Source organism: Hippocampus guttulatus, chromosome 12 (genome assembly GCF_054856545.1).
Source record: "Hippocampus guttulatus isolate MCC_2025c chromosome 12, RoL_Hgut_1.0, whole genome shotgun sequence".
NCBI lineage: Eukaryota > Metazoa > Chordata > Actinopteri > Syngnathiformes > Syngnathidae > Hippocampus > Hippocampus guttulatus.
Window position 1 is genome coordinate 3,535,381 of NC_141272.1, and position 27,007 is coordinate 3,562,387.

The 27,007-nt window shown below is 42.7% G+C and overlaps 2 protein-coding genes across 5 annotated transcripts; one reads left to right on the forward strand and one right to left on the reverse strand.

Annotated features, from left to right (window-relative positions):
- Window positions 1–52: 52 nt before the first annotated feature.
- Window positions 53–6,769, reverse strand: srpra (SRP receptor subunit alpha). The gene is made up of 15 exons (XM_086125594.1): window positions 6,691–6,769; window positions 6,441–6,579; window positions 6,098–6,181; window positions 5,855–6,018; window positions 5,259–5,419; window positions 5,013–5,175; window positions 3,732–3,879; window positions 3,529–3,656; window positions 3,337–3,458; window positions 3,169–3,255; window positions 2,901–3,073; window positions 2,525–2,738; window positions 2,285–2,448; window positions 1,397–1,495; window positions 53–1,321 (listed from the first exon to the last, which is right to left on the reverse strand). Exons 2-15 carry the CDS (start codon window positions 6,561–6,563, stop codon window positions 1,193–1,195), a joined length of 1,959 nt encoding a protein of 652 aa, XP_085981720.1. The 5' UTR covers window positions 6,564–6,579; window positions 6,691–6,769; the 3' UTR covers window positions 53–1,192.
- A 3,285-nt stretch (window positions 6,770–10,054) lies between these two features.
- Window positions 10,055–26,745, forward strand: st3gal4 (ST3 beta-galactoside alpha-2,3-sialyltransferase 4). 4 transcript variants are annotated; one of them, XM_086125653.1, is made up of 12 exons: window positions 10,060–10,305; window positions 13,093–13,165; window positions 13,924–14,402; window positions 16,168–16,249; window positions 16,612–16,701; window positions 18,960–19,057; window positions 19,448–19,511; window positions 19,613–19,708; window positions 22,172–22,361; window positions 22,646–22,783; window positions 26,111–26,257; window positions 26,341–26,745. In XM_086125653.1, the coding sequence occupies exons 3-12, from the start codon at window positions 14,354–14,356 to the stop codon at window positions 26,428–26,430; spliced, it is 1,044 nt and encodes a 347-aa protein (XP_085981779.1). In that variant the 5' UTR covers window positions 10,060–10,305; window positions 13,093–13,165; window positions 13,924–14,353; the 3' UTR covers window positions 26,431–26,745. The 4 variants fall into 4 exon arrangements, with proteins under 4 accessions (XP_085981782.1, XP_085981779.1, XP_085981780.1 ...); XM_086125654.1 differs by having other exon boundaries at window positions 14,304–14,402; XM_086125656.1 differs by lacking the exon at window positions 22,646–22,783 and having other exon boundaries at window positions 10,055–10,305.
- The last annotated feature ends 262 nt before the right edge of the window (window positions 26,746–27,007 follow it).

The window sequence follows — 27,007 nt, forward strand, 5'->3', positions numbered from 1 at the left end:
TTGCATTGGTTTGTACCGTTCAGTCGGACAAAGAACGGCGACAACAACGGAGGAAGTTCCACAAAGTATGCCGTGTACAGCAGCTTTACTTAGAAATGTTTACATTCTCATAAATTAGCTCAAATAACCTTCAATCCGCTAATATTGCATTGATGCAAGTTTAAGTGAGGAGATGCTTGGCTGAGTTCCTCCTATGAACAGATTAAGAAACCCATGGGGAAAACATAAATAACCATTCTTGGGAAACGGGTCACAGCAATCATTCATTTACAAACGTACGGGCCTCCTCTGGGATTAATTTCTGAATTAGGCTGGTAAAGAAAACGATACAATACTCCTTAAATTAGAACAAACATGTGATCCTTCAAAGCAGGGGTGGGGAACCGCTTTTCCTATCATGGGCCATAACACATTTATAGGGGGGGAAATATAATTCAGCACCTCAAGTAATGTTGATAATTACGTTACGGATATTTGTGGGTTAAATATGTTTGGGGCTCTCAGAACAGATATTCTGAGGTTGCATTTGTTTTTTTCTATTGCACGGTGGGCTGGATCAAATGCTCTTGTGCGGCTGCATGGCTTACTTGAGACAATGTATCAGTATACATTTAAATCCAATTCATTACCGTCAACTGAATCCAACGCCACGTTTCCCCCTTTGAGTAGGATTCGTTCCCATGTGTCTTTGATGTGAGTGGTAACCAAGACAGCAGCAGGAGACAAATAGGCACTATGGTCACGAAGCATTTCACAGGCAGCTGCTGCCAACCTGACCTGATTTAGCTGGGGGATGGGCCGGGGGGGGGGGGGGGGGGTGACTGACAAAATGCCATTTATTTGTTGTTGTTCAACTCGTTCTTACTGGGTAAACACAGGTCCATCAGTCGGGAGTGATTCAAAACTGATAATGAGGTACTTGTCAATTTGGCCCAAATCCTTAAGTGTAAAAGTAAAAGGGAGGCTTCCTCTGGTTGTGTGGTTTTCAAATGCAGCACCGTCCTTTCACGCTGGCCTGAAGCTGGGACAATGGTGCAATGAGCAGAAAAAAACGGGACATGAGAGAGGGCGGTCAAGAACGGCAAGCGCGGGCTTTTAGCAGGGGGCTCAAGCATCCCTTGGCAGCACGGCAAAATGAGAATGTCGGCTTCCTCGCAATGTCCAACGACAAACATCGGAGCCTGCTGCCATTCTAAGCCTTCATCAGGGCGCTGACCACAGCGCGGGCGTTGAGACTACGCAGGTCATTGTAAGTCTGACCGGTGCCTACAAACACTATTGGCTGGCCCGTGATGTAGGTCATGGAGATCGCCGCGCCAACCTGCGAAGGTAAAAAGGATGGTGCATCAAATGTTCCGATACAATCCAAATGCACCTTACAATCCATTTAACGCACCTTGTCGTCGATGGTGTCAAATTTGGTCAGCACGATGCCGTCGATGAGGCGAGGTTTCTCCGACATGGAGTGGTCAGCCAGAGCCTGATTGAACTTGACCTGATGATACAAGAACAAGAGGTTCATATGTACAAGTGGCACTTTTCTACCCAAATACGATGTTTGACAGTATTCTTTTATGAGGACAGTTGAGCAGGGGAGAAACACTGCCCTCTGTTGGACCTTAAAATAACAGCATTTTACAACAGGTTAGCTACTCGACAGCTGGTGTGAGGAGAGGGGCTTTGCACCGGTGTGGTGTCGTGTTCTTGCAGCGTGGAAAAGCCCTGTGACCACCTGCTGGGATATATTGCAGCCACCGGTGGCTTTGAACTGATATGTTTTCATGGCTCAGACATGTGTAGGCAGAAGGAAGATCGTAGCTCAAGTAGCAAACATGTTTCCTGGTAGCAGTGGGATTTGATTGACAGGTGACGGGTGTGGTTCATCGCATCCGGCCTAATTTGAAAGGTTTTAACTATGCAAGTTTGGCAGGGTTGTTAAAATACTTCTCCACAGTTTGTCAAATTTAGAAGACGTTTATTCGCACTTTAAGGGACTTTTGAGATCGACGTGGGTTCAATATTTTACGATAACCTGCCACGAAATCCTGGCTGACTCTTTTCAAATAATTCTTAGATTGATTGCAGTTGCGCAGAGCAACATAATTCAAAAGCTCGTCAAGCCTCACAGTCAAGCGATCCCGTTTTCAATCTGGTTTCAGGCCCTGCTGTGTGAAGTTAGCGTGTTCTCCCCATGCGTTCCTTTTCACGAAGACTCAAGTTGTGAATATTAGTTTTCCATGCCTCAAACAGGCAAGATTTCATCCCGGCGGTCAGACGGGCTTACCAATTGATCGACTGCCTCGTTGCCCACCAGCGCCTCTCCGACGAACAGCACAAGGTCAGGCATGTTGACAGCAATGAGTTTCGCCAGGGCTGTCATGAGGGGCGCGTTGTCCTGCATACGCCCCGCGGTGTCCACCAGCACCACGTCAAAAGCCTGGTTGCGAGCTGGAAGGAAAGAGTCAGGTAGTGCGGGGATTTGATTTTTCCGAGTTTCATTACAGGTTGGGTTAATGAGTATTACCATAGGCAATGGCCTCCATTGCAATTCCAGCAGCATCCTTCCCGTAGCCCTTCTCATAGAGCTGGACCATCGTTCGTCCTCCGTGCTTCTCCGGAGGGTGCAGTGAGTTGAGGCGGCGCTGGTGGGTTCGCAGCTGTTCCACCGCCCCGGCGCGGAACGTGTCACAGGCAGCGATCAGCACAGTGAAACCGTTTTCAATGAGCCAGAATGAGATCTGGACCGAGAAATGGGGGTGGGGTGGGGGCACATTCACAAAAGACGTTATGCTATTTATTGAATGAGATAAGTAATCAACAAAACAAATCTCTTGCAGGGTGCTAGCTCCACCTATCTTTGTAATTTGGGTATTTTCAAAACCCGAAGATGAAAAGCTCACCTTTGCCAGGTTGGTGGACTTTCCAACCCCGTTGACGCCACAGAACGTAATGACGAAAGGTCTCCTCTGGCTCTGCGCCTCCATGACGTCTCGCAGAATATCTACCCTGCGCTTGGGCTGCAGAATCTGCACCAGCGACTCTTGCAGGGCCTGCTTTACTGTTGAGGCAACAGCTATACACACACACACAAGATTTGCATCAATGAAATATGACAATTGACTGTCGTGTGAGACAAAACAACGTGAAAACAAATGAATGTTTACTTACTGGTGAAGGTGCCCATGACTTTGCCTTCCAGTTTTTTGGCTACAGAGTCACAAAGCTGTGAGGCAATTTCGGCTGCTACATTCTTCGCTGTGAAGTGCGGGCCCACAAAGATGACCAATCAGTAATCAATGATTAACATCAAGTGAGAGAAAGGCGTCAATCTCATACCAATGAGGTGCTCCCTCATCTTCTCTAAAACCGGCTCCATGTCCTCCAGGTTCAGACTCTTGGAGCCCACCAAGCCCTTCAGCATGCCAAACATGCCGCCAAAGCCGCCACTCTTCTTGGCACTGACAAAATTCCACATCTTTCATGCAAAGTTTTCACATTGAGTGCTAAAAGATCAACGCTCGTCCGTACCTTGTCTTGATTGTTGCATTGACAACTACTCTCTCTTCTTCTTCCTCCTCCTCCTCCTCCTCCTCCTCATCACTGGAATCACATTCCACAGATGGCAAATCTCCAATCATGGGGGTGAGCTGCATCCCCTGCAACATTTAGACATCATAACACAGTGTTCATTGAACAAATAAATGTCGTTCAGTGGTCGTGTTGAGACATACAGTAGCAATGGGTGCATCTGGGCTTTGGTCACAATCAGGGGAACTCTCTCCGTTCCTGTCACTGAAGTCCAGGTCCTTGGTGCTGCTGCCAGTCATCTCCCAAACTCGCCTCTGTTTCTCCTTGGGCTTCTGAGGCTTTGGAGACTTACTAGCAGAAAGACAACACGCCAACAGATGACTTCATGGCATACATTATGATATCAAGATACACACTGCAATACTTCAAGACATGCTTGACGAACAGAACAAGACAAAAAGACATGCAATGAACCCTCTAACATTTGCAGGACCAAAATTTGCTAATTTGCATCGAGCTTGGGGGTGGGGGGCATGCTCCATTATATGCTGAAAAAAAAAACTCACCTATTCACTGGTTTTGTGCTGAGGCTACTAATATAATATTAATGCTTCTGTGCCATCTTGTTGCCAAAGAACAATGTTGAAGTGAGTTTAGGAGCTTCAACATTGCTCTGGAACAATCTACCCCCGGATCTCCAAAACTGTACACCTCTCTCCACTTTCAAGTCCCGTCTAAAAACACACTTGTTCAGGACTGCTACAATACATAACTCTTCCATTTCCTCTGTTTTGTGATTTTATGTCTTGTTTTTCTCCGACTGCCAAGAGAGAGACCGGCAAGTGTGGCCATGGACTGGATGCCAGAGGGTGGAAAGAGGAAGAGAGGTAGGCCAAAGAAGACGTGCAGACAGACTGCCAAAGAAGACCTCAGTGAGATGGGTGTCAACTGGCATGGAGCAAGAAGGGTCGCCAGTGACCGGAACAAATGGAGGAGGCTCGTCGCCCAATGTTCCAAATAGGAGCGGGCGGAACTAACTAACTAACTAACTAACTATGTCTTGTTTTTATACAATATTTCTTTTATTTATTTTTACATTGTATTGTCTGTACAGTGTCCTTGGGTGGCATGAAAGGCGCTTTTAAATGAAACGTATTATTATTATATTATTCATTTTGTGATAGCGCTGGGTTGCCATTTTGTGACATCAGTAGGCAATTATAAATTAATGATTGCGATTTTCGCGACGTGCCGCATGGCTCTGTCTCGATCCCCCACAAATAGCGGGGAACTGGAAAATTTGTTTGCTCAGTACCCTCTTCTCTCACCCATGACCCTGAACGTAATAAGTGGTAGAAGAAAAACGGATGGCTGGTTGGAGATACAGTCAAATGAATGTCGTTCAACTTTGGAGGTTTCGTTCAACTTTGGAGGTTTCCCGAAATCATCTCCAGAAATGTCAATATTCAACGTCAATCTCTCACCTGACTTTTTCAGCAGGTCCCCCTGCACGCTTGCGAAAGAACTCCTCTCTCTTCTTCTGCATGATCTCTTCAGGGGTAAGGCCGTGGTTGCCGTTTTCAACCAGCTTCGGGGTAGAAGATGTGCCTTTGCCTTGCTCTGCTTTGACAAGGTCCACCGGAGGAGCTGAAAAAGATTAGGCATATCAGATTGAACAAGAAATCATGATTTTTTTTTTTTTTAAATAATGTTCCTTCAACAACACTTACCTTCCTTTTTGGTATTCTTGCTTTTCTTGCTACCCTGTTCTTTTTCTTTGTCCCCACCCTTTATTTCTATCATTGACTTCACAGTTTTTTGGGATTTTTCAGACTCCTTAAAGGAGCGCATAGGTGCGGGGCTCCGAGCCCTGCTGCCCTCTTCTGCCTCTCTGTTGGAAAACATTAGACATGAGCGGTGTCATCATTTATAATCAAACACATAGGTTGATTCGTCACAGGCAGCATTTTACGGCTGAAATGACTGTGGTGTCAAACAACAGTCACCACATGTTTTGCCACCACCCCCTCCCAACCACACGATCATCAAACACACATGCACACACACTTAAAAGTTCTGGGAAATTCCATAGACATCATTGTGGCTGGGTAAGACAAACTAAATAAGATGCTCAGGGTACCTTTTTTTTTTTAGACAGGTTTAGTTTTTGGTGTAAACATGGGTGTTTGTGCAAATATTCCTGAGGAAGAAAAGCCCCGCTTGGTGTATAGTTGCAGGTATTGTGCCTGAACAAGTCACCTCTGATGTACACATAAAACAGACCGTCCTATTTCTTTCGTGGATGATCAAATACAGTGACAGTTACCGAAGAAGCACTTTGAAGTCATCCTCAAATTCGAAGCTGTGGTTGAGAAGCTTAATCACTCCCTTTTGCTCCAGTTCATTCTTATAACGGTCCCTGAAATGCAGCTGGACGTCATTTATGAACTTGTCCACATAGGTTAGCGTTAGGATCTTCTGAAAACCCACCTGAAGAGCAAGCGCACACGGAGGTTAATGTCCACTCGCATATTATTTTTCATGAATACCGATGCGTTCACTGACTTACCACAAAAATCAACTCAAACTCGTTGTCCAGTTTATATTTGAGATTCAGGGATTCATGAGTGAAGGAGTTATTTCCACTCCGTTCCTGGAAAGTGACGAGGGATGTCAACAAGAGCTGAAAACATTTCCTCCACGCATCTTCCGCAGGCGGCTTCAAAAACTAACCTAAACAATTTTTATTTTCTTTTAGCTCGCAAAGTTGACGCCGGTTCTCGTGTGACAGATTTAATCGTGTCGCGCAGTACGGTACGTGTACAACGTGCGCAGCTAGCTTGTTAGCATTAGCCCTTCGCACCGTTCCGGAGCCTACCGTCATCGGACGAAAACAATTTAACGAGGCTCACTTGCAGTATCACGGAGCGGATCAGGGCGTTGACGGGCCCGGTGAAGGACTCGGTGACACCGGTTCCCTGAAAGCACCACAGCACTATCCCACCTTTGCTGAAGATGGTGAAAAAATCGAGCATCTTGCCAACACGTAACCTGGATTAGAGAGGGTAAAACGGTTTAGAAAGGTGCCAACCGAAGACCTACCAAACAAAAATAGGATGGAAAACAAGTGAAAGGGTGATTTCCAGTTCTCCAGGGACTCACCCAAAATACCAAAATAGTAAATAAACCCCCCGGCGAGTTGGCTCCACCACTTGTGCAAAACAGTTTTTCGACACGTCAGATGCAGAATCAGGAAGTGACGCAAAATTGCGCTGCCATGCGCATGCGCACGGTCGAAGTGTATGACGTTGCTTCTGTTTTTTTTGTAGTTTTTTTAACTTTATTGAACAAGTCAGAATACAATTCTCAGTAAACAGAAAACAAAACGAACATGTTATTAATACATACACGTATTACAAACGTTTAGTTTCTTCTAAGTCTACGAGGGTAGTAAGTGAGCGGCAACAGAACGCTACATTTCTTTCCAACCGAGCCTGGCCGTGTTGCGTTCAGTGCTGCGATTATTCAAAGCAGCCACTAAAGAGCGGTGTTGCCCACTTTTTTTTCCTCAGCGTGACTCAGAGTAAAGTACTGTACTGTACATCGATGCAAATAGTGTATATGATGCACAAACTTCCTCAGAATCTTCACGAATGGCTGATCTACTTTGGCAACGTTTTGAAATCTCACCTCAGGGTCTGCTAAGGGGGAACCTATGACATATTTTTAATCAGCACAGCCACCAAATTATTTTTATTTTTTTGGCTGCTGTGTATGTGATCAATACGGTGTAAGGCATGATGACACCGTGAAAAGTGAGAGCCAGAAATAACTTGAGAAAAAGCTTGAGGCTTTATATCCTGTTTCAGATCAACAGATGTGTATGACCCCAATATTCAATTCTCTATTTTCTATTCTCTAATTCTCATTCGGAATGATCCTCTCTTGAATGAGTAAATTGTAGTACATTACTCGGCACTATGTTATGCATTTAATTAATCACGTGAGAGGGGATTAGAAACTGACTGTTTGTCTGATATTGGTGCAAATAAAGTGTAAGATTATCAATGCTGAGCCCAATGCCTCAAAGTCTGTTAAATATTAAAATAAATTGTTTACTCTATTTATGGTGTTTTCTATCCATTTGAGGATTTTCAGTACAATCGAAATCGCCACCCAGAAACAAATACTCAGCATTGTTGCAATTACTGTGAACATTTTCTCAGGCATTGGCTAACCTCAAGCCACGGTTAATGGCAGTATGTTTTATATCACTAACAGTCAAAAGGGATGGAAATGAATAGGCTGGAGAATGTCCTTCCTTAAGAACAGAAAGACTAACAATAATTCTGCCAGGCTGATGGCTTACTGTTAAACCTGAATGTGATCCAGTTACGTAGTGGTCATCATCCAAGTGCTCTTTGAAAGAGGAGAAAATAGGCCTGCGCAGAGCATGCTGCCATGATCTACACGATACTCTCGGACCACCAACAGTCAGATAAAAAGCTCTCAGCTGTTTGTAACGACGCTGGTCCGGCCCGTGTGAGGCCAGATTGACCAGAACATTTGTGTTTGCGGTGAACGCATTCAGCTTGCCTTGCGACTGCAATGCTTCGGCTGTGCTAATTAAAGGAGAACAGGGAGATCCAAACATCTTGTCAAGGTTTTTATCATACATCACAGATATAGACCAAACAGTCAAATGAGAAGTCTGCAATTAAAATTCAGCACGGCAAAGACAGATGGGTTGTTTGTTATACATCAGTTATTTCCTGTTGCAGCAGGACTATTTGATAAAAATGTCAACATCTGCATACCCTGAATGTGCGCTTCGTGACTTTTCCATCCATCTGCTGTACTCCTTTTCCTCAATCGTGACATGTGTGTGTTGCAACCTATCCCAGCTGACTTGAGGCACCAGCATGAACTGGTGTGGTTGCTAGTCAATCAGATGCAATGGAATACCCTGATCAGGGATGTAAACACGAGCTCCTAAAAAAAAAAAAAAAAAAATGTCCATCTACGGGTTGCAAAATGTGTTTATGCATCATTAGACCGATGCTTGTTGTTGTACGACCAACACAGCAGCAGAGTGAAGCCCTGTGCCGTGTCGGATACGCTCCTCCCCAACGCTTTGGAATTGTCATTTTTGTTGAGACCTGATTGGCGCTTTGCTGAGATCTTTTCGGTGAGGGGTTGATAGGGTCTCAGATGCTGCTGGGGTATCACCCGGGAGGATGACAGGTCGGCATGGTGAAAAAAAGGGCAACATTTTAGACCTAACAGGCCATGCAGCAAATCACTCTGAGAGCCTTTATCCACAAATAGAGAAAGCATTGTGAAACATGAGGTGCGTGATGGTCGAGGACCAAAAAAAAAAAAAAAAGCAGGGAGGCAGGAGAAGCAGGTTATACTGAACAAAATATATGAACAAAAACACCCACAGGGGCACACTGGAAGAACTAAATCAGCCACACACAGTCCTGAAAACCCCCAATTACTCAAAGTAACAAACAAACAAACAAAAACCCATGACAGTAGCACAACGATTCAAAGCCAAGTGGCAGAGTTCCAAGGGGAAAAACACTGCCAACCAAAAAAGAACAACAAGGCTCGAAAGGCTCTTCTTAGATTTTCACAACATTTCTGAATGATTCCTAAGAATTTGGAGAGAATATTCTATGGACTGCCGAGAGAAGAATTGAACTTTTCAGAAGGTTTGTGTCTTGTTACAACAGGCGTCAATGTAACACAGCATTTCAGAAAAATCAGTCAAACACTGCGGTGGTGTGATGGTGTGGGGCTGCTTTGATACTTCAGGACCAAGATGAATTGCTGTGATTGATGGAACCATGAATTGTGCTCTTTTAAAGAAAATCCTGAGCGAGAATATTTGCCCATGAGTTTGTGACTTCAAGATGAAGCACATTTGGGTTCTTCATCATGAAAATGAACGGAAATACAACAGCAAGTCAACTTCTGAATGGCTTAAAACAAAAAGGAAGGTTTTGGAGTGGCCTAATAAAAGTCCAGACTTTGATCTGATTGTTGCAATGCTGTGACATGACCTTGACATGACGCATTAACAACCAGGCTGTTAATGCTCAAAAATCCTCTAGTGTTGCTGAATTTCAACAATTAAACAAATAACATTCCCATCAATTTTCTGAACTCTAATTTGGAGGGGGGGGGGGGGGTTGTAGGGGAACGGAGGACACTCGCGATCCGAGATTCAGCCCCCCCCCCCCCCCCACCTCACTATTGTGCAAACCAGACGTGGATTCCACCACTAGACACTCGCGTGTTTCTCATGAATATTTCAGAGACGCGCATAAAATGATAACCACAAGCAGCTGTTTACAGCGTCGCATGAGGACCTTATGAGCAGATTTTGATTGAATGTGGACATACATCGAGAAAACCCGACGAACTCAGTGCGCCATTCGCAAAGAGTAGACCCTCCAGTCCAGTCCGCCTGAAACGCGCGTGCCCCCACTTTTCGCGCATGCGCATTGACGCGGTTTGGAACGTGATGCTGGATGAGTTGAAGAGAGCGAAGGCGTTTGGAGCCTGAGTTGCTGTGTGCCTGCGGCGGCGATCGGGCCAGCGGCGAGCTCCCCGGTGGTCCGCTGGATGGTTTGCCCCGTGATGCTCGTCTTTCCCTCGGAGGGAATAATTCATGTCGTAAATCTAACGTGTCGGCGTGAGTCTGGTCACTCGTTCCCAGCAGCGCTTCACCTTCTCATCGGATGAAAACTGCATTTGGTGGTCACGTTGGTGAGTACTGTTCGAATTCTCGACGACGCAAAACGTTAGACAAAAAAAAAAAAAAAACAAGCTGGTGAACTGTAATTCCATTTGACTAGTCGGCTTGCGTTTCTTGAATTCAAGTCATTTCTTCCATTTGACAGATGTTGCAGACGCTATTTGCCACTGTTAAACACTTCTCACGTGCAATATTGCATGTGACGTAAAGAACATGAAGGATTTGATTATTTTGCAGAAAACTGACTTCACTGTTGTTGTGCCCTTTAACTTTGATTTTGTTTAGCTGCATGGGCATCATACATTTATTGGCATTCCGGATGGTGCACGATTGCAGTTGGAAGAGTGCACTTGCCTTATTGCGTCAAAGTAAAACCAAAGCAACTGCATTAAGTGGCTTTATCTTTTCTTTAGACCGGAGGTCCCCAACCTTTTTTGGACCAGTTTCATGTCAGACAATATTTTCAGGGACCGGCCTTTAAGGCCGGATAGATATAACAATATAATATGGTATGACCTGCATGAAAAGTGTGGTATTTTTGAAAGTTTCGAAAATACCACACATTATTATGTTTTGAATGGAAACATAATAATAAACACGAAACATGACACGAGGAACGTCCTATCTGGCCGCAACATTCTCAACACTCTCACAAACATAAGGCTGTGGTAGTTGTATTTACGTAATAGAAAGATAATGCTGTGTGCTCATGACATTTTTTCTCTCAGTAGGAACAAAATGTTTTACACCAGGTATCGAGGCTACTTCAAACAATTCACCCAGAATTTCAAATTAATGTTGTTGGTCTTGTTTCAGATAATCTGTTTCCTAAAAGTTACTCCAGGGAATAAATCATTTGCAAGCCAGTTTAAAGTGTTGTAAGTAAAGACCATTTTTGAATCGTTACGTGGCTTTCCTATCGTGAAACCAAGGTGCATAAAATGTTTTGGTGTGTGTCAGGGCAACTAGTGCAAGACACAGTACAGCATGAACATAAATAGCTCTGATATCTTGTCAGATTTGGAGCTGTGCACTGTGAGAGTGTTGCCGAAAAAAACGGATAAAATAAAATAAAATAAAAAACGCACACACACACACTAGTTTATAATGTTTTTAAATGTTCCATTTTATTGCGATGAATACGCCCAATCTTCCGTGAGGTTTGCATGGAGAACAATAGGAAAGTTGCAAAATCACTTGTGAAGAAAGTCTACTGTTGTGTAACTGCTGCATTCAATTAAATATCATTTCATCCCTTCCATGTTGGGCGATGTCACACACAATGAAGAAAAGAGGGATGTGTGTTCTGAAATGGCCTGCGGGGACTTACTTGGTTGACATGGTTACGACTCCCATGAGGAAAATGCAATGAGGAAGCAAACGGATTTGATTAAAGGCTTTTTTTGAATCTGTTTCCTCATAAATGTGGTTAAACTGCCACATATGACATCCTGATTTAGCTCTTCCGAGCGGATTTAAAAACAAGGTTTATGTGTGTGTGTGTCTTCAAGGTCATTCTCTATTGTGATTTATTGATATAAATAAAAGCAAAAAAAAACCCCAAAATATTTCTCCATTCTGAATTCTAATATGTGAATGTAAAAAGACAAACAGGCGTCAAGGGTTGATGTATATTGCAATATTTGCATATTTGGAAGTGTTATGTGACTTCAGTGGCACATTTTTCTCTTAACGTCTGGATGATTTCCAATGTTTACACCATCAAGGGCATTTGATTTCAGACGTAGCACTGTATCGTGTCAGGGATTATAAATAATCCAAGAATACGTCGCCATGGCATCGTGTGATTACTTTGTGTTGTGAAGCTCACAAATCATACGAGAACTGAGTTACAGTCTATTCCAGTATGTCTTCTCCACAAGCGTTTCAATTCTTTCGTGATAATTCCTCATTTGTACTTTTTCATCCATTGTTGGTGTTAACGTACGGTTTCAGCCAAAGAAATTCACCTGCTGTTATTTACACAACATTTTCAGCTAACAGTTGACATGAAATACATTGTCGTTTCAGCTGCTTGTTTTGACTGGGGCATATTAGAGCCTGAAAATGTAAACACCTTAAACGGTGTCTTAAATACAAAATATTAGCATCACCTTTATCGTGTAAAACGAAAACAGCGGTCTGTGAAGACGCGAGGGACCGGTCTTGCTGTCTGTGTGTAAGAACTGTCAGAATTTACCTTTGACTCTACTGCGGCTATTTCCAGCCTAGCCGTGACTGCCCACGGTCTTTCTTCATGTCACATTTATGCAGACAAGTTATTCAACGGACAAGCCGCTCTGCATTCAAGAAGTGTCTCGTGAGGCTTCAAAATGGTCAAAAACATCAAGCCTTTCTCTCTGCTCTCAAATGACGTGGGTGTGTCCACTGAACGCGCTGAAACCATGCCGCACTCCACTGCCAACTGTCAATCAAATACTACTACTATGACCTGAAAAATGGAAGCGACTTCATCGAGCAACTTTCTTACACCAACACGTTAACAGTTAACGCCGGGGCCGCAATCCGGTATTGATCCAGAAGACACCGACCCTAGCTGAGAATCGTCTTAGTTCATTTCAGTATTGAAAGTAGTTGAACAACATATTTTAGTTTCAGACATGGATGACATCACTTGCATGTTTTTTTTGTTGTAGGTTTTTTTTCTCAACTCAGGCTCGAATAGTTGTTTCCTCTTTTAGGGCCCGCTTTCTGTTTCAGAGTTGCCATGATAGTGCTTCAATCCAGTTCACATTGCATCTGTCTGTCTTTTGTTTTTGTTTTTTTTTTGCATATAGAGCAAAAGAGCCCTGGGCTGATCAGTCGTAAACCCGCAGTGGACAGAGTCACTGGAAATGACCGAGAGAAAAGGTAAAATGATCACTATGAGAGCAAATGAATTTCGTTCTGTTCACCAGATTTGTGTGAGAAATATCGTCACAAGTATGAGGACCATTGGCCAATGGATCTACAAACTTAAATTTCCACTCTTTTGAATCATAATCATTTCACCTTTGTTTCTTGAATGTTTGACCCGAACTTGGATCGACACGTATCGATTCCAAAAGTTGGTCTGAGCGAATTGTCTATTCCTCCAGAAGAACATTTTCGTGTTCAGACAATGTTGGACCGAAAAGTCAATGTGTTCTTTATTGCTTTATCTCTCTCCATTAATTTGTTCCAAAGGTCTAATAGGGTTGTTCAATTAAGTTCTATCACACGCATGCTTTTATGATCTTTGCTTTTTGTATGGGAAAAAAGAAAGGTAATTTCCCCAAACTCTTCCTATACATTCAGGGAGGGCTTATGTGATGTCTATATTGTCGTTATAGAATTCAGTTTGATGTGAAATGCTCTGCGTGCGTGTGTGTGTTTATATATGTATCGATAAATATATCTATATCGATATATATCTAATCTATCTCGAGAGAGAGAGAGAGAGAGACTCATTTCTGATCACACAGTTTATTTTTATTGGAGTCAAACTGAAGCACTCAACCCCTTGCGAGGGATGCCGGAGCTTATCCCAGCCGTCTTCGGGCAGTAGAGGGGGGTACACCCCGAACCGGTTGCCATCCGACAATTTTAGAGTGGTCAATCAGCCTGCCATGCATGTTTTTGGAATGTAGGAGTACCCGTAGAAAACCCACGCGGGCCAGGGGGGCGAACATGCAAACTCCACACAGCTGGAATTGAACCCGGTACCTCTGCACTGTGAGGTCGACGCGCTAACCACTGGACCAGCGGACCACCCTGTTCCAAGCCACTGATCCGTGCCTGACCACAAACGATCGTCTTCAAACTCTTTTCTGCCGGGTTTTGCTTCCGGACATCTGCTTGTTTCTCCGCCACGCCCATTTCCTCCGTCACCCAAGCAGAAGTTGACACAATACAGCGACTTATGATTCAAATAGCGGTTCAGAGATAGCCTTTTGCCGCATCTTCTGGGTAAAGCTTTATTTCAGTTTTTTTAAATTTTTATTTCGTATTTCATTTACGGCAAATGCAGGTGCTAATTTGGATTCTTGGCATCCGCACCCGGTCATACAGTGAGCAGACATGACAAGGACATGGGGGAAAGTGACTAAGTCCCTGAACGCGGCTAGAAGTAAGCGCTCTTCCTGTGTGTGTGTGTGAGTGTGTGTGTGTGGCTTAACCCTGATCTTGATGCACATGAATATTTGAAGGGCTGGATAATTGTGGGAAAAAATAACAAGCGCAAATATTTTGATTGTGATCGAAATCAGGAGGATGAAAACGATCATTCATTGCTTTCAAAAATGAGTACCATGCCAAATCATCTCTGCACGATGAACACTTAATTTCTGAACACCGTGTTGTTTTTGTCGAGTCCAAAATGACCTCGTAATTGTCATGAGAAATTCAAGCCTCTTGCACATTTATTCTGCTACGTCACACCATCGCATTACATTGAAGCCTTGAATCAGGCATTGCCTCCATCTCTTTTTCACATTTATCGGAAAACGGATGGATGGATGTGAACTATTTTGTGAAGCTCTTTGTTCCAGTTGCAGCTGTTCTGAAAGCGCTACGCAAATAAAAGATGAATTGTATTGTAACCTACGTTTTTTTTCTGCTACTGCTGATTATAAAGGAATGAAAAACGGTCAGAATCACACTTTTTTCCCCCCCCTGGTGAAAGTAGAGAGTAGTTTGGTACTTTGGTGTTTAGTATACAGTATATTATCATTGACCTCAATATCCTGGTGGTTTTCAAAATGTCAAAATGCTCCTTCACTTCGGTGAAGGAGTTAAATTATGACCCCACTCACAGCACAGTTTCACCTTAACTGATCTTCCAGTTTGTCACTTCAGTTTGGCTGTCATCATGTGTTGGTAAGGCAGGAAGTCTGGCAACCGGAGTGCCTCACATGTCACTTCTTGGGAACTCTGTAACGTGGCGTGTTCATGCCTCAGTGCGTTTTGCCACGCGGGCGCATAACATCATGTTGATGGCTTGGGCAGTGATGACGGATAACACAAACAATAGAAATGCAACAAAATGTTTGTTCATTTATATCGAAATACAAAATTTGGAGTCATCGTTTCGTGATATCAGGATGTCAGACACTGAGACAGTTTGATTTCCAAAATTTGTCTTTGGCTCAAATAAATAAAACAAAGACTTTAAAAGTATATTATTGTCTTTGCTTGTGCTTTTTGTTGACCGCCCTGCTTGCCTTATTGTGATAAAAAATGAATGCCCTGCTGGCTCCAGATAATAATTGTCACTTGCCACGCCTGCGGTCTGGAGCGTATTTTTCGACGCCGGTTGTTCTAATTTCAAGACACACACATTGCATTAATTGAAATGGAATTACTATGTTTCAAGCTTGCACCGTTTCCACTGTGAAGCCGGTGCGGCATTGTTCAATATTTTTATATTGCTTACTGTCAGACAACCGCTTTATAATTTGAGAAAAAAGTACATTGTCAAATAAAGTTAAACTACTCACCCCTTGAAGACAGAGCAGGAAAGTATTTGCAGAAATATACTGCCACTTAGTGTCTGGATTTAATCAATTTAGTGTAATAACTAATAATAACATCTTTTGTATCAGCATATATTTGTTGAAATTGAAATTTAATGGAATGTATTGCTCATACGACAAGAGCGCGATGCGCTCCTATGTTGTGATAGGTTTTTGGTTATGGTTGTAATTTTTGTCAATACTCGAACACTGTTGAATTTAAATTATTTGTCATTTTATGTTAAAAAAAACAATGAGGGTATTTTGTAAACAAGTGGATTAATTGGACTGAAGGTTTCAGTTTTACCCACTAACTTGTGCTTTATAATCGGATATGATATCGCAGTTATTTCTGTAATTCTTTTCTTTTTCTGATTCCAGCATGGTGCCTTAGTCTTCTCCCGGTTCTCTTCTTCTTCATCTCATTTTTCACATACTACTATTCCTATGCCATAGTTCAGAGGTAAAGACGCACACACACACACACACACACACACCCTTCGTCTTTTGTCATTATTCTGGTATTAAGGTCACTTAACACCCAAAATGCCTGCTGTGCTTAAAAAACTGAAAAGAAAAAAATCTCTGGAGAACTGCAAAGCGCTGAGTCCCCATGAATAAAGTAGTACAAGCCGACCACTGAGCCAAGCTGCTGGTCAATTAATCCCTCATTCAGACCTACTTTGCATTTTTTGAGGCTTCTGGACCCAGTTTATGTCTGGAGCAATTTACTTATTATTATTATTTTTTAAATGACTTCAATAGCAGTTTTCAGTTTCATGCCAGTGGTGGTGATTCACGTCTTTGTGTCTTGTCTTTTCACAGTTATGCCGGCACCAGCAAGTCTGTCAAGAGCCACAACTCTTTGTGCGCTGGCAGGCTGACGCAGAAGAAGTGGGAGAGCCTCGACTTGAAGTGCGTCACGGCATATCTGCTTAGGTTATCACGATTCACATGTGCTTCTGGCACAACTGTATTATCAGTTAGACTTACTGTGCAACCACTACCATACCTGTCAACTTTTCGGAGCGCCAACCTGTATAAACTACCAAAAAAATCCTTATAAAGAGCAAAAAATCCTTATAACATACCAAAGCATTTCATATGTCAAAATAACGGCAGAAAAAAACCCCACGAAATTTTCAATGATATTTATTGTAGATCTCCATAATACAATGTCTGGTTAATGTCTAATCATCCATCATTCTACTTAGTGGCATTACTGTGTTCAGAGTTGTATTCCTGCGTTACTTTTTTCACCAACTCCAAATCATTTGGAGTTGGTGAAAAAAACCCCGGACATTTTCAGAATCCGTATGATTTGTGCGATACGGCCATATACGTAAGATTCACCACAAAATCCGTATGAACTATGGCTAAACCGTATGAGTTGACAGGTATGCATTACTCACCCCATTAGGCAAACCTGTTTGTATAAGAGCCAATATGATGATGAATGATGACGCCCTCATATCTTAAGCTTCTTCTGATATGAGCACTGTATGATGGCAATCAACTCACATCACAATAAGCAACAGTTTGGCAAATAATGAAAATGTCATTTAAAAAACGGCTTCAAGCAGTTTAATGGCACTTGAGGTTGAAGCTTAGTGTCAAGCTAAAAGTAAAACAAAGAGAATTCCACATTGTTTTCAAAACAACCAAACTACATTGCCTTAAGAGCATGCATCAGCTCGCTTAATACTAACACAATGGAAAGCATGGCTGACATGCTAACAGTTAGCACCAATAATTACGGTTTTACAAACTTTGAAGCAACAGATATTTGAACACAAATTGTGGAGCATCACATGGTGAAAAAAATAATGGAACAATATTTACAAGCATATATTCTTTATCCTCTACAAAAATGTCTCAGGCGCTGTTCAGGAACAGTGTGAGATGCATTCTGTCCAAATGCAATATGAAACCACCTCCCGAATGTGGATTCAGTCTGTCTCTGGAAAATCAGATTTCATGTGCTTTGTGACTGCTCAGACTACAACAGAGCCATTCGGTTTCAATCTGATGGGCAGCAAAAAATATAAAATAAAATGGCTGTTATTCTGAACAAGGCCTGATATTACACAAAGTGAGTGGGGAGGAGTAAAAGTCTATTCTTTTTTCTTTTTTACCTGCAGGACTGGAGCAGCACAATGAATTGGATTAATATTAAAAAATTGTTGTTTTGCAGGGGGAGTTTGGAACGGATTAGTGACATTTCCATTCATTTCAATGGGGGAAGATGATTTGATGTGGGAGTGTTTTGAGTTATGAGTGTAGTCATGGAATGAATTCAACTCGTATCTCAAGGCACCACTGTAGATGGATGTACAGTACAAATAGATAGGCTACGCATAAATTCTTTTTTTAATGCGGCTCTTGTGTGAGATGTCATTTTCCTGACCAGATTCCAGCTCCTGAAGTGAAGTATTTGCTAAGTATTTATTACTGATAACTTTTCAAAATATTGTTATTCTTTCCATTTGTGATCACTTAACTTATCAAGACCACGGTTCATTTTTTCCCCCCCTCGGCTTTTTTCTCTAATTCTTCACCTCTGGACTTTGACCTTTTAAAATGCCAAGATCCCTAATCTTTCCAAGAAAAACATAGTGTGCACGAAGTCTACCGGTTTATGGTGCTTGAATGATAATTGCCGTGACGTTTTGTGTCATTAAACCGCTCCAAGTCCTTTGGCGAACTTGCTGACATATGAAGGTATGAAATGTATGGGAGCCTCTCTGTCACCGCAGTGGCTCATAGACAGCTGGAGTCCAACGCTGGTGAACAAGTCAAAATATTTGACGCGTAATACCAACTGCTGCATTTGTCCTGCTCCAGAAGCTCTGTGAACGTTGTTGTTTTCTTTTCCCTTTCCTCCGACGAGGCGTGTCAACGGAGGATGTTAATGAGGGACATAGAAATTCAAATGGCCCGTCTGCTCTGCTCATAGCGAGTATGTTTTCACCTTTGTAATAGATAACAGAAGCACTTTGGCAAGTTTTCTAAACGGCAGCGATGTGTTTACTGGCAGCATCGTTTGCATTGTCTTGTGCGCTTTGTTATCACCAAACAGCATCAAAAATGACTTTGCTGCCACATTCATAGTCTTCCGTCGTGATCTCCAATGTGATTCATGTGTAACCACCGTCCTGATGTTTCTCCCACAGCATTAGCAGGCGGACGCAGCTCTTTCTAAAACTGGATGATTTCTTCTGGCGAGAACATCTGTCAACGTTGCCGCTACCTTATGGCATCAAGGGCAGCGGTGCGTAGATATTTATGACCTGCTATTTTGCCATTTTATTTCTATCAATTTATTGATTATTTTACATTGTGAACTTCTGGGTCTTTGTGTCTTACAAGACACAAACCATTTATTACAGAGGGTGGAGGACCTTTTTTCCTATCAGGGGGCATTTCAGTTTTATGAATTCCACCAAGGGTCAAACAAAGGAAAAAATAGGATGTGACAGCAGAACATTTTTTTGTTTTGTTTTAGGAGTTACATGGCCCAATGGATTAAATACTCCCACGGGGCCATTGACAGGCCACGTGCGCTAGGTTCCCCACCCCTGCTTGACCCCATCTTGCCGCTTCGTTCGCTTTCTGACGATCGTCTATTTTAAACTGCTACCTTTCTCTCATTTCCACCCAGAACTGCAGCTGCTGAAAGTTCTTGCAGTAACAGCAAATTATCAGATGCCGGCCAACATAGACAAGTACGTGTGACACGGATAATGATCACTAGGTTTAAGTACTGGTTTTGAATTAGGTTTCATCAAGAAGGATGAACAATGTGTGTTGCATTTCTTTCTTTCAGCCTGGAATGCAGAACCTGTGTTGTCATAGGCAACAGCTTTGCCATTAAAAACACATCCTTAGGAGGCATCATTGACAAATATGATGTGGTCATTCGGTAAGAAGAAACAAATTGTATTGTATATGCTTTTCATTGGACAACTATGTTATGTTTTATTGTATTTTCAAATTTTGCAAGGCTCGCCTCGATTTCTACAAATTAGGGCTGTGCACGAATCGGTGGTGACTTGAATCAGAAATTTCGGATTTAAGTGAGAAAGAATTAGGCAGTATTGTTGTCTCATGTCACAGGCATGTTTGAGTAGCAACATGTGTGATGTATCTGTATGTATATATGCCGGAGGTGCACCGTGTCGTGTGAGGCACGCTCTTTCAGAGCGATACCCGGAAGTGCTTACGTGTGTATCAAAATGTTTATCCGCCTAATGAGCATAAAATGAAACAGTGAAGTAATTAGTCAATAAAGCCCATCCAGGCAGTTTAGCAATGCCCTTCTCGTTACTTTGCTGTTGGCCTCTGAAGTGCTAGCACAAAGGGAAACGGAAGCAAATTTTGACGCTGGACTTGAGAGAAAAAACCCACCTGCCCCAGGTTAGCTTTGCGCAAGCTAGCTGGTATGACAGAACACGGATCGATTTAAAGCTTTACCAAAAGCACCCCCCCCCCCCCACCACAAAAAACCCCCCAAAAACATCCTAATCGTAGGTCACTGTATGGAGAGGGTAAATATGAGGCTTGTGAAAACGCTTTGGAAGAACGTAGGTTGATGATAAAAGCACACTCCACATACCATTTAGCGTTATGATCAATTTTTTCCTTTCTGGGACTATGACGTGTTTTTCGGCAAAAGTACCATTAGTACAATTTCAATTGATTAGGGATTTGCTGTTTGAATGGTAAACGAATAGCAATCCCTCTTAAGTCTTTTTAGTCCCTAATAAATAAACACAAACAGTAACAAATGGAGTATTGTAATATTAATTAGCAACATCAATTTGGCGCTTTTATTTCATCTCACCAATTAGAAAACCTTTGGGAGTTGTACAGCTAGCTTTCTCGACAGGAAACAGGATCACATTTTGTCATGTCAGGCATGAAATCGCAAATCTGACTTTACTGCTTGGAGCAGACACACACACAGAGTTGCTATAAGCCTCTTTCAAACAGCCCAGCTGTTGGCCTGGGTACAATGCATTTTTCTTCCCAACATCAACGTGTCCGGGTGCCTCCCTAGCCTCTCCTTCTGAAAACAAATCAGTAGCCGGACATGTAGGTTTTTGATGGCCTGAATTCAATGCATGCCTGAAAGCAAATGTCATTGGATTTGTGTCATAGAAACACAACTTGAACGTTCTAAAAAGCCTAATGAGACTTGTGTGCAACCAAACATAGTCAAGGCGTTTCATAATACCTTAATACAACCTGAGTACAACTCACCAGAATTTGGGGAGCCGGATGTTGGGTTCTGGAGAAATTTGTTTTTTTTGGTATCCTTTTTAGGGAACGTTTGTGTGATATCTAGCCTATTGATAGTCTGGTCAAAAACGCCTTACCATGAGAGTAAAACAGACTCATTTGATTACAGTGGTACCTCTACTTACGATCATCTCTTCATACGAAATTTTCAAGTCACGAAATGCCTCAACAGGAAAATATTGCCTCTTTTTATGAAAGAAGTTTCAAGATACAAAAGATAAAAATACAATATGGGCTGCCGCTCGCAGGTCCGAGGTTCCTGAATGCAATATACTTAGACCTGCTCTGCTATTGGCTATTACCGAGCATCCTCCTGGCATCTCATTGGCTAAGAGGGACCTCTACCATATGTGTCTGTGTGTAGATAGATAATAATGTGTCTATGCAGCGTCCTCATCATTCGCCCCTCGAGCCATGAGGCGTTCCGATAGTTTCACGTAAATGTGAATCAGAAAAAGTGTTCGCTAGTCGGGCTATGCTGTTGTTTGCCTTGGACATTTTCGAAAGATTGTTAAACGCCGACAAAAGCAAACCAACTGGGATCAGTTCTTTACAAAACGCCAGGCATAAATCACCACTGAGAGAGAGAACTTGAACTAAAGAGGGCAAAAAACGACGAGGACACAGTTAAAAGTTAAACGACCATCATTTATATTCTTTGTTTTTTACATTCTACAGAACTCTCATTTATTGTGCAATAATCTAACCCTCACACGGGCCATAATTCCAAGGCGTTCTCCAACTCATCAAAATGATCAATTGTGTTTTTGTCATTTATGTGTTAATGGTGGATGTTAGGAGCATTTGAAGTGCTCATTTCATGTTTTTTGGAAAATTTTGATTCACCAGCTCACATCCAATCGATGCCAGTCAAAAAAAATTGAAATTGTGTCACATGTGCAAATTTGGCCACAATTCACCAGTTGAGTGAATATTAAGGGAATTGGAGGAATGTCTTGCTGAAAGAGCAAATAATTTCGACCACCAGATCGTTTTTTTCGTGAAGGGAACTGTGGGTGGGCGTGAAGAATACTGCGATTTTGAAAATGAGACGTGATTATACTTCCAGTTTCTCCTCTTACAGACTGAATGATGCTCCGGTGAGGGGCTACGAGGACGACGTCGGGAACAAGACCACAATGAGATTCTTCTACCCCGAATCTGCCTCCTATAATCCAGGCTTGAACAACCAGCCTGGAACACTTCAGATCTTTGTGCCTTTTAAGCAGCAAGATCTACTGTGGCTCAAAGAGATCCTCTACAATGAGAAAAGGGTACAAGATGTGTGGAAAAAGTTCTCGCACGCGCACACACACTGCTTTCCCCAGACCTTGCCAGCCAACCATATCAGGAACAAGCAGTGAGGCCAATGCCATAGTCCTTCTTGGGCCTGCTAGTCCGAACCGTTGCTGGGCCATTACCTGCTAATTATGCACATGGCGTTGCTTCCAGTCATGAGGGAATTAGTGGCTGGCTTGCATCACTTGTTTGTATAAATCAAGTGGGTGTACTGGACATGACTTATCTTTCTATTTATTTTTGTGTGCATGCATTCCAGGGCAGAAAAGGTTTTTGGAAGCCCCCTCCCCAAATCTGGTTGGGTGATTTTGCTCAAATCCGAGTGCTGGACCCGCACTTTTTGCACCAGACGGCAGAGAAGCTGCTGCGAATCCCCCTGACCCCCAAGAGTAAACGGGTGAGGCTCCGCTTTTCCAGTTTCGGGAGTCGTCATTCTGTCAGGCAGTTCGGCGAAGAGAAACAACGGTTGCAATCGACTTGTGACCTGTCGACATGCTTCACCGCGCGTTCGCCTGCTGGGAGTCATTCGTGTTGTTTGTTCGCTTTTACGTCTCCCGCTCGGCACGAACCAAAGCTGGCTGGAGCAGCCGCGGGACGGTCAAGGATGTTTGGGCGACAAACTCAGTTCAAGTGTAGCTCGGTCATTTGCAAGGGATCCAATTATGGCAGATGATGAGAAAGATCTTCCCGTTCTGACATTTTGATGCAAGATAAACCCTCGCCTTCTTCGAGTTTGCAGCAGATAATGGCTGAGAAATAAGTGGCTTGGGATAGAAAGCCTAAATAGAGTTTGCAGTGCAACCGAAAAGGACAACTTAAACTATTTCCAAAAGATGGCTGCTGTTGTTCAGTAATTTAGCAGTTCACCAAACAAAACGAAACAAAAGAAAAATCCACAAGAAACATGATGCAAGGCGTTTTAGCTGTGAGCCATTGATCTGTTTTCACTTGAAAACCTTTTTTCTGAGCCTGGACTTTGAAACAGCCCCCCCCCCCCCCCCCCCCCCCCCCCTAATGACCTCTTCAATCTCCTGGGAGATTGCCTGTGCCTGGATTACAATGTGCCTGGCAGAGTCAAGTTTTCTTTTGGTTCTGCCTTGTTACCCTTGCCAGAGCTCTTTTTTTTTTCCTTCTTGTCAAAGAATGAGAAGTGGTTAGCCTTTTTGGACTGCGGTCCAAACAAGTGGGCAGTGTATGTGAGGCGAGGGCACCGGCAGCGATAGTCAAGCTGAGCAGCAGGCTTGGCCCACGGGAGCCCTGCACCAACTGTACAAACTTTCAGGAGCGTTGCAGAGAGAGGGGGAAAATGGTGTTTAGGACCAGCACCAATCTGGAAGGATGCAAATAGAGACACTTGTCTGTAGGCAGTTAACATGTTAGGGTGTTGACTAACTTCAAGGATTATTCAAAAAGCACTCGGCAGATTAGCACAAAACCTTGTGGAGTGGTGGGGTGTGGACCAAGGAAGGAAGGAAGGAAGGAAGGAGATCCAAAGAAGTGGGTGTTTATGAAGTACTGTTTTGGTGCACGTTAGTCTTGTTTGGTGTGTTGGTCTTCTGCTCTGTGGCATTTTCTCTAGCCTACGTCGATCAGTGGGTTTGCGCTCAGTGTTTGGTGTTCAGGTACCAGGTGTTCAGATATGGAGTAGACCACAGCATTCTAACATTCTCTTGCGAACAAAGGGCTGAGTGAACAATATTTATTCAGAGCGCAGTGCAAGGTTTCATTTAAAGCAAAAAAAAAAAAACGTTTTGACCCGGCTTTGAACTACTTCATTTTTGGGCTCTCAAGTCACACTGCTGGACCACACTTTCTGAGAACCACCCATATACTCTCCACCACCACTCCCTCTTCATCTTCTGCATTGCCGACGCTTGTACAAAGCTACGTGATCCACACAGTGCGTGTGTTCACACCCCTCTCCCAAAACACAGGCATGTGCTGTGTTCTTCGCTTGCAGTGATGACAGTGTGCAACCCACTCACCGAGATCCGCAGGCCTGTGTCCAAACTACACAGAGCTCTGGCACCGGCCATGTGAGCCTCATACGCACAGAATGTCAGCTACTCCGCAAGAATCGGATTAAACACACAGACGCATGGACGGAGCACGGATTGTTGTTCGTCTTTCTTTGTGTGCCCTGCGATTGGTTGGCAACCGCTTCAGGTCAAGTGAAAACAATTAAAACTGAATACAATTGAGGTCAAGTGAAATTTTTTTTAAAAAGTAGTATCATGGGGAATTGTAGAGATCCTGCAGAATGGACATAACTCCGAATTCTGCTGTCTCTCCGTAACATAAACATGGACAAAAACAACACTGTGGAGAGATCACGCCATTGATTTTAATGGGGCCATCTCCACATAATGTAAGTAACATCTTTTATGATTGGCAGAGCCAGAGAGCGCTTAATCTAATCTTTTGAGTTATTTTATACTCACTGCTGGGATAGGCTCCAGCACGCCCCGGGACCCTTGTGAGGATAAAGTGGATCAGAAAATGGATGGATGGATGGACATTTGATACTTTTTAGTCTTGCTGTGTTCTTTAGTAACGTGCTCAGCGTTTAACTAATGAACAATAACGCGATCTATAAATTGAAACGATGATAGTTTTCCCATATTTTTTCTTTTTTGTTTCCAAATGAGAATTTGTCGTACATTGACGATGCAGCTGCCATTTTACCGTCGTATGGGATCTCTTAGAGCATAGGTGCCAAACTCAGGTCCTGGAGGGCCGCTGCCCTGCATGTTTTCCAAGTCTCCCTGTTGCAACACACCGGATTCAAAATGAACAGGTTCAATGTCAGGCTTCTGCAGAGCTTGCTGATGATCTGATCATTTGAATCAGGCGTGTTGCAACAGGGAGACTTGGAAAACATGCAGGACAGCGGCCCTCCAGGACCGGAGTTTGACACCTATGTCTTAGAGGAAAAGGGATCACCATCTGTGGAATGAGTTTGCGTTTTTCATTTCTTTTCAGTTGCATGTTGATGTCTGTTGATGTTTTTCTTTCAGACTTTGCGCTTTTATAGGAAACACGTCCAAAAGTGGAACTAGTAATGCGCCTCACGAAATCTGTTGACTTGTCGCGCCATCTAGTGGCACGGTGCAGTGGTGCATTAACAGCATCATGAAGGGGGGGGGGGGGGGGAGAGAAGAGGTGCTTGTGTTCACAGATTCCTATTGCACATGGGTAATTTGAATGTTAGCTAAAGTCCAAAAGCAAATTTCTCATGAAGAACCTTATTGATTTGAAATCAGCCATCACAAACATGAAGGATATTTCTCTCCAGTACCACCACAGAGGAACCCTGTTGGTTTTGAATTATATCCTGTCATAAACATTCACCGTGAGAGCTAAAGCTAAAAGATTGAGTCGTCAAAGTAAGGACCCTGATGATTTCCAAGGTTTTTTTGTTGGATATCACAACAAGAAGCAATCCGATTTATTTCTTTACTTACTTGCACACCTACTCATTCATTCATTGTTATATCTCACCCATCGTTGCTGAGGCAAACTAAATAAGAAAGAATCCGACTGGTTCTATGATTCGGTGACATTCCCATCATAGTTCATCATGTAGGTAGACAGCAAACATCTATTTGTGTCTTGAACAATGTGTAAACAGTTTGAATTTTATATCATGATATGTGGCTAGCTGGATTGATTTAAAGATGATGAAAAAGTTTCAAACAAATTGATGTGTGTTTGCCTCCAAAAGATTCATCCGACAACGGGAATCCTTGCCGTCGTCGTTGCCCTTAACTACTGCGATGTGGTCCACATAGCTGGTTTTGGGTATCCAAACTCCAGGAACATCAATGACCCAGTCCATTACTTCGACCATCATACTATGAAATCTATGAAGGTAAGCAATGGCGGTCTTTAAAGTGATTAACATACCCCGTTCTCACCTGTTTCATCCTAAGTCTATTTCTGTCCCTTTTGTAGAACTCTTACCATGACCTCAGTCATGAAGCTGAAGTCTTAAAAAGACTGGAGGACTCAGGCGCCATCTTATACCTACACCCGCATTCATGAGACACGTATGATAAGCTTACCAAATCAATTTATGCATATGGTCTTCTAACTTGCATTGTCATGGTGTGCTGTTAGTGTACAACAAGGATGTCCTTCTTGTTTTAATAGTTGTATTTCTCTTTAAGAATATAAATACACAATCACAAATGATTCACACAGCATTTCATCTGCTCTCGGTTTGCAAATATGTCATTTAATGGAGTTGTTTAATTTATTGTTTTAAAAAAAATACATTCTAGTGGTACTGGTGCTACTGGATAATTTTTGTTGGACAAAAAAATGAAAATTTAAAATAAACTTTTTGTATTCAATCAATATGGCCACAAGATGGCAGTCAGACTCCTTTGAGTGTATCAACAATTCCACAGCAAAACCTCAACATGAAATCAATTTGACATAATTAATTATAATAATAAGTATAACACCATGATAAAAATCAAATCAGTGACCTTCTTTGTATGGATAAACATTTTTAATCCAGTTCTTGCATTAGTAGTCTGACTGGACTCTGCTCTACTTAATGTCATGACTACAGTATTTGAATTGCAGTACGAGAATTGTTAGCTCACATGTGTAC